Below are 7951 nucleotides of genomic sequence, written 5' to 3' on the forward strand. Positions count from 1 at the left end.
GAACCATATAATAATGATGGTCTGATTGCTACACGATAGAATTTACCCTTCAACTTCAAAGGTACATTCTTATCACACAACACCCCTGTAGCAGCCCACCAACGAAGCCATCCTGTCGAAATACGATGTGTAACATCCGCAGAAATATCGCCTTTACTCTGAATGATAGAACCCAAGTATTTAAAGGTATTAGTTTGTGGTACACGACCCTCCGCAATACATACAGCAACATCCGCCTCATGAATCTCCTCACTGAAATTGGCCCAGAGATACTCGGTTTTAGAACGGCTCAGACGCAATCCATAACCCTCCAACGACATACGCCACTGTTCCAATTTCACATTAACCTCACTTCGAGACTCGGCGATTAACACAATATCATCAGCAAAAAGCATACACCAAGGCACCGGAGCTTGAATGTCACGGGTAATCACATCCAAAACAAATATAAAAAGCAAAGGGCTTAATACCGAACCTTGATGAAGACCCACCTCAACTGGAAAATACTGAGTATCCCCAACGGGTGTCCTAACACACGTCCCCACTGCTGAATACATATCCTGTATGGTCCGAATATACACCTCCGACACTCCTCGCGCTGCTAAACATCTCCAAAGAACGACCCGTGGTACACTATCATAAGCCTTTTCAAGATCCATAAACACCATATGAAGATCCTTACGACACTCTCGATATTTCTCCATAAGACAGCGAATGAGATAAATCGCCTCAATGGTGGACCTCCCAGGTAGGGGTGAGCATAAAAATCCGAAATCCGCATTATCCGATTTTCCGGTCCGGTATTCGGTTTAAAATATCCGAAAATTGGGATATCCGATCCGAATAAAACGGACCGGATATCCGATCCGGTTTTTTTCTAGAAATTTGGATTCGGATCCGGATCACATATATACAAGAAACCGGATATCCGGATCCGATCCGGTTTTATTATTTTTATATAAAAAATATTTTTATAAATAATATATATAAATTATTTAACCTAATATCAAACTTTGTTAGGTCACGTAGCCATCTAAAATTCTAATCTGCTAAGCAGTGCCCAACTAGTCTACGTTAAACCTTAAGAAGTAAGAACCCCAGAGGCCAGAACCATCACAATTCACAGCAATACAGCATCACTCCATCGCCTACGGCTATCGATATCAGGTATGTATAATTATTGTATATTATATTATTTGTTATAACTTTTAAATCTAAAGTAAGTATCTGATCAATGAATCAGTGATCATGGTTCTGAGTTTATATATATATTGTTTCTCTTTTGTTTCACGCATCAGTAAAGAATTTTAAGACACGGTTTTATGCAGATAAAGAACAATGTCAACTCATCTTGATGATCACATGGACGTAGTAAATTTAGAAGATGAGGATGGAACTAATCAGCAAACAAACAACCAACCAACAACAGAAGCGTGACGAAGAAGACACTTTGGAAAAAAATAAGAAGAATGTTCAAGTCTCGTCAAGTCATAAGGAGAAACGATCAAGGTCAAAACGAGGTGACAATTCTTCTCGTAAACGAAAAAATGCCTCTCCTGTTTGGGACCATTATGAAAGAACTGATGATCCAGATATGGCTAAGTGTAGTTACTGTTCTAAATTGATTGGCTGTAACCCTGACAATGGAACTACTTGTTTAGCTAATCACACTAAGAGATGCAAGATGTTACCTGCTAATCTGGATAAAAAACAAAAGATCTTGAATTTTGAATCTCAAACCATTGTTAACAAAGATGGAACTACTGAGACAATTAGTGTGTCAAAACCTTGGATTTTCAATCAAGAGGTTTCTAGATCTGCGCTTGCAAAGATGCTAATTATGGATGAGTTACCTTTTATGTTCGTAGAGAGAGAAGGTTTTCGCTTATTTTGCAAGGCCATGCATCCTGAATTTTTAATTCCCTCACGTTTCACTGCTGCAAGAGATTGTTACACTATTTTTTATTGAGGAGAAGAGGAAGTTAAAGGATTATTTTAATAAATTATTTTCAAGAATTTGCTTAACAACAGATGCTTGGACCTCTGGTCAAAATTTAAGTTATATGTGCCTCACAACTCATTTTATTGATGATGCTATTCAGTCCCTGGCTATATCTTCTAATTGATGTTGCATGTTGCATCAGTTAATTTAGCTACATAAACTTTTACCTTGTCCAGCCTATTTGTGGGGTCTGCCATCAAAACAAGTAATCCATAAGTATTCATTAGACTTTGCATATTGAGAGTGCAAGCTAATTTCCATATTGCACATTGCATAGCTTCTCTCATGCCACATGCGTGCACAGCCATAAGACGTCCCCACACAATGTTCCCTTTTCTCTGCATTGCTTTAGTTCTACCAAATTTTTTGTGTGCCTACACCTTCTGCTTGCATATTTCTTTCTTATGGGAGTCTGCTTCTTTTTCTTTTCACAGTTGTGCAATAGAGTAAAGTTAATTATTAGAAATTTCTTGAATCAAAATGTAATACCGTCTATTCTCGGAGAAGAAACGGGATCCGGAGAATCCGTTTTCCGATCCGATTTAAAAGGATATCCGAATATCCGGATATCCGGTTAAACCGGAACCGGAATGAAATTTTAGTGATCCGAAAAACCGGATATCCGGTTTATAATTCATAACCGGACCGGATATCCGGTTATGCTCACCCCTACTCCCAGGCATAAAACCAAATTGATTCACTGAAATGGTAACAATTCTTCGAATCCTGCACTCAATAACTCGTTCCCAAAGTTTCATCGTATGACTAAGCAGCTTAATACCACGATAATTACTACAACTTTGAGCATCACCTTTATTTTTATAGATGGGTACAACAACACTTAATCGCCACTCACTCGGCATCCTGGATGTCCGAAATATAACATTAAGAAGAGCTGTTAACCATCGTACCCCATGTTCCCCCAAACACTGCCACACCTCAATCGGAATCTCATCAAGCCCAACTGTTTTACCCTTACCCATCATGCCTAAAGCTACGCGGACCTCTGCCATAGTAATATCTTGACTCATACCAACATCATTGTCAGAAACATTGACATTCTCTTGCTCGAATACAATCTCCCTCCCTCGAGCTGCGTTAAATAACTCAGAGAAATACCTGCCCCATCTCGCTATAATATCCCCATCATAAAGCAAAACCCGGTCACCCTCGTCCTTTATATATCGAACCGCACCAATATCCTGACTGCGCTTGTTACGTGCTTTTGCAAGTTTAAAAATTTCATTCACTCCCTCCTTAGTACCTAGACGCCTATACATGTCTTGATACGCCTTAGTTTTCGCTTCCGCAACTGCCTGTTTAGCCATTCTTTTTGCAAGTTTAAATAACTCCCGCTTTATATGCCGATCTGGCCCTTCTGGACACGACATGAATTCCAAAAAGCATCCTTTCTTAAATTGCACTTTGGCTTGTACATCATCATTCCACCACCAAGATTCTCTCTGCTCCTTTATATTCCCTAAAGCCACTCCCAACGTCCTCCGTGCCACACCTCGAATTAAATCAGCCATACGTATCCACATTTGATCCACATCATCTTCCAACCTAAAAAAACCCTCAAGCATGTCCTTAAATTCTGCTACTTTCGATCCATGTAAATTACGCCACAGAATTCGAGGTGTAACAACTCTCAATCCCTCCATAGGTGGGCCATCCAAAGACAAATCCATGACTAAAAGACGGTGCTGTGAAGCACAAGCTTCCACTGGAAAAACCTTACAATATGAACAAAATCTAAAATCTCTACTGCGAATAAGAAGATAATCAATTTGAGTGGCATGTCCCCCACTCCTAAAAGTAATTAGATTGTCATCACGCTTGCGGAAACAAGAGTTAACAATCACTAAATCATGTGCTGTTGTAAATTCCAAAAGCGTCGAACCATTGTCATTTCTAACACCATAACCAAACCCACCATGAACACCTTGATACCCATCTGCTCTCGCACCAATATGACCATTAAAATCACCACCAACAAATAAAAATTGATCTAGAGTAATACTCCGAACCAAATCATCCAAACAACCCCAGAAAGTCATGGATTCAATAGTGTTGGCCTAAGTGGCCTAAATTTGGACTGTAATTCAGGCCCCCGTTGAGAAGATTTAGGCTAGAATTGGTCCAAATTTGGATTTTTAAGCCACTGTCGGATTTGTCCTTATATTTGTAAAGTTTTCAAATGTGCCTAACTTTTTATCCCAATTGTGTCTATAATTTTAGTGATGTTCAATTAGTTATAATTTATTGCGTATAAAAAACACATTAAAAATGTAGACATTTTTTGGTTAGAGACATTTATTAACTTGGGTCATATTTTAGAGAACCCTTATAACCATTACTTTATTTCTACTATTAGTTAGGGAGCAGAACTGCACCTTAAAAAAATATCTTATTTATCTATTATATTTGGATTCATGACTATCACCTCATGGCGGTTTTTGTGTTCTTGAGAAATAAGCGCTACAGGGCCAAACTCGGATTCTTTCTCCATAGTCCAGTCCTTGCATCAGAGATCTATCGAACACTTCATGTAAGTGCTGACATTCTGAGATTTTGTTGAACTATGATCTCATCGAGTTTCATACTTTCAATTTTGCTCGCCACATCTTCTTATGTTGTAGTAGAATGCTAGGACTGGATTGTGAGTCCAAACGAGAACAAATTGGGCTGGATTATAGTGCTCGCACGGTGTATATCAAGATTATGCCTATAGGAATTCATTTGGAAAAAGTTGAAAATGTTCTTAATATTCCTTCTACATCAGTGAAAGTCAAGGAATTCGAAGGGAAGTTCAAGGGGAACCATGTAATTGTTGGTGTAGACGACATGAACTTATTCAAGGCAATTAGTCTGAAGTTATTAGCATCTGAGCAGCTATTGAGGAAGTATGAAAACTTGCGGGATATTGTGGTTCTTGTTCAAATTATCAATCCTGAAAGAAGCTCAGGAGAAGACATTGAGGAAGTGAGATGGGAGACGTATGGAACTGCTAACAGGATTAATCAGATTTATGGTTCTTGTGGTCATCAACTAGTGATTCTAATTGATCGACCAGTTGATCAATGTGAAAAGAGTGCCTACTATGATGCCTCGGAATGTTGCATAATAAATGTTGTAAGAGATGGAATGAATCTAGTCCCTAACATGTATCTCGTTTGCAGGCAGGGCTCTACAACTATGGATGAAGCTAGGGGAATTATGTCATATTCTCCTCGAAACAAGTGTGCTAATCATTTATGAATATGTTGGTTGTTCTCCATCTCTGAGTGGAACAATTGGAATAAATCCATGGGGTATTAGTTTCGTAGCTGAGGCTATGCGTTCTACGATCTCCATGGATGATTTTTTAAGGCAATTAAGACAAGAGCAGAACTATAGCTATGTTCAGTCTCTTGATGTGGCGTATTGGGCTCGCAGTTTCGTCCATAGCATGGAGAGAGCATGTCTTGATCACTATAATTATCAATGTTGGGGTATGGGCTTCAGTTTCATATTTAAGGTTGCTGCCTTCTCCCTATGTTTTCAAAAATTGTTTGAAAACATAGTTCCTGCGTACAACTAGACAAATAGGAGGGCTATATTTCTAGACTTTGTTGGCATCCTTGTTCCTCATTCCTCGGCCAAGAAAAACCTTAGTAGTGAAGCTGAAACTGCTCTTATCACTCTGTGTGATGATCCTAAGAACACTGTGTTTATCGTTAGTGGAAGTGGTAGAAGTTCCTTAACCGAGTGGCTGGCTCCATGTGAAGGTCTAGGACTAGCTGCTGAACATGGGTACTTCATAAGGTATTTTCCTTCACAAACTTCTTAGAGACCTTTTCTAGTGGCACTTCTTGCCTTTGGTTTGCAGGTGGAAGAAAACTTCTGAATGGCAATCTAGTTTGGTTGTGGATCTCGAGTGGAAGGCAACAGTGGAGCATATAATAAATTCATATACAGAAGTCACGGATGGTTCCACCATCGAAGTCAAAGAAAGTGCTTTGGTTTGGCACCGTCAAGATGCAGATCATGATTTTGAATCCTTGCAGGCAAAGGAATTGTCCGATCATTGTAAACACGTCATTGCTAACGAACCTGCAGTAGTTAGAAAGGGAAAAAATATTGTTGAGCTTAAACCACAGGTATGTGTCTCTCGTCTCCCTCTTTCGGTCTTCGCTGTGCATTGTACAGTAATTTACTTAACTAGCAACCTAAAATATTTAGGATGCAAGCAAAGGCTTGGTCACAGAAAAGGTAATCGCGACAATGGTTAGCAATGGTGAGATCCCTGATTTCATCCTCTGCATTGGAGACATGTACGACGGTACTTTGAAAATTGTTTCATCTGTGGTGGTCCCTGCTGTTCCGGAAATCTTTTTCTGCACTGTGGAGCAAAAGCCTAGCAAGGCCAAGTACTTTGTTGACGATAGTTTTGAAGTTCAGAAGCTACTCCAGTGGGTTGCTAATGTTTCGAGTACGCAGCCAAGCTCCGCTGAAAATCCGCCAAGTATTCCTTGACAACTGACAAGCATAGTGTTCGTGAACATTGGTATAGGAGCATATATAAATGTAATATAGCAAGTTCTTTTTTGTAAAGTCAGCATCAGACCTACTACTATGTACTAATGCTTGTAAATTTGTATTTGGCCAAAAACAGAACTGGTAAAAATGTATAGCCCACTTTAAATGGATATTTAAAAAAAACAGTCCCAGCATAATAAAGATATTGTATATTAAACCTCATTGAATTAATAATCTTGTTAAATTAATAACATTTATCATTTTTGAGACTATATCCACTACGCCATAGATGGCCAATTGTAATGCCCAAGTCATGTTACAATAGGGCCAAAATCCGTTACAATAGAGCTACTGTAACACCAATGGGCGTTACGTTTGCGAACGTTACAATTGGCCCCTATTGTAACACAAACTGGAATCAACTGTAACAGCCAAAAAACGTTACGCAGCGCCCTACTGTAACATAATAAGGGGATGCTGTAACGGTAAACCACTGATACAAGAGCACATTCCACCGGTCAAGCTAGCATGTGGGTCCCACATATGCCACGTCAGCATGTGGGTCCCACGGAGGCCAGGTCAGCATGCGGGACCCACAGAAGCCATGTCAGCATGTGGGTCCCACAAAGCCACGTCAGCATGTGGGACCCTCACCTGCCACGTCAGCATGTGGGACCCACAGAGGCCACGTCAGCATGTGGGTCCCACTCAGCCACGTAAGCATGTGGGACCCACACCCGCCACGTCAGCACGTGGGACCCACATGCTGACGTGGGACCCACATGCTTGTTGGTCCCGCACTACCACGTCAGCATGTGGGTCCCACAAAGCCACGTCAGCGTGGTGGGGCCTCCGCTGCCACGTCATCCTGTGGGTCCCAAATAGCCACGTCATCATGTTGGTGGGTCCATCACTCTCCACGTCAGCGTGTGGGTCCTACACGTGGACTGCCACGTCACCATTTGTGTGCCTATTGTAACAGTAAAAAGGTGCTTTCGGAACACTAAGTGGACTAACTGTAGCACAAACATTAATCAGCTGTAACGTTAAAATGAGCTATTGTGACACATATTTGAAAATTTTCTGCAATGCCTGCATTGTTTTTGGAGCATTCCCATTAAAAATATAAATAATGCAACAAACAATCCAACAAACATCCATCCAAACTTCCCACCATACATCCACCTAAACTACAAATACCAAACTCCAAAAGAACAAATATCCAACCATCCTCCAACATAAAACAATCCCATCCAAACGATTCAAGAAACGCAACATCAAAACAATCTGACAACAAAATGAAGGAAGACAAATTCATATTAACTAAGTTTTACGTAGAAACAGTTATATTAAAGAGTCGGTGGTGCCACGGGTGGTGCCAGGAGCGGTTCCAGAAGCGGTGCCAGGAGTGATTGGAGTGCCAAATTC

At 40.4% G+C, this 7951-nt stretch overlaps 1 protein-coding gene and 1 pseudogene across 1 annotated transcript; one reads left to right on the forward strand and one right to left on the reverse strand.

Moving 5' to 3' along the window:
- Positions 1 to 2544: 2544 nt before the first annotated feature.
- Positions 2545 to 4062, reverse strand: LOC135149516 (uncharacterized). Its single transcript, XM_064085244.1, has one exon. It carries the CDS (start codon positions 4060 to 4062, stop codon positions 2545 to 2547), a length of 1518 nt encoding a protein of 505 aa, XP_063941314.1.
- Positions 4063 to 4430: 368 nt separating this feature from the next.
- Positions 4431 to 6520, forward strand: LOC135149517 (probable alpha,alpha-trehalose-phosphate synthase [UDP-forming] 9; annotated as a pseudogene).
- The last annotated feature ends 1431 nt before the right edge of the window (positions 6521 to 7951 follow it).

Source organism: Daucus carota, chromosome 9, assembly GCF_001625215.2.
Source record: "Daucus carota subsp. sativus chromosome 9, DH1 v3.0, whole genome shotgun sequence".
Lineage (NCBI taxonomy): Eukaryota > Viridiplantae > Streptophyta > Magnoliopsida > Apiales > Apiaceae > Daucus > Daucus carota.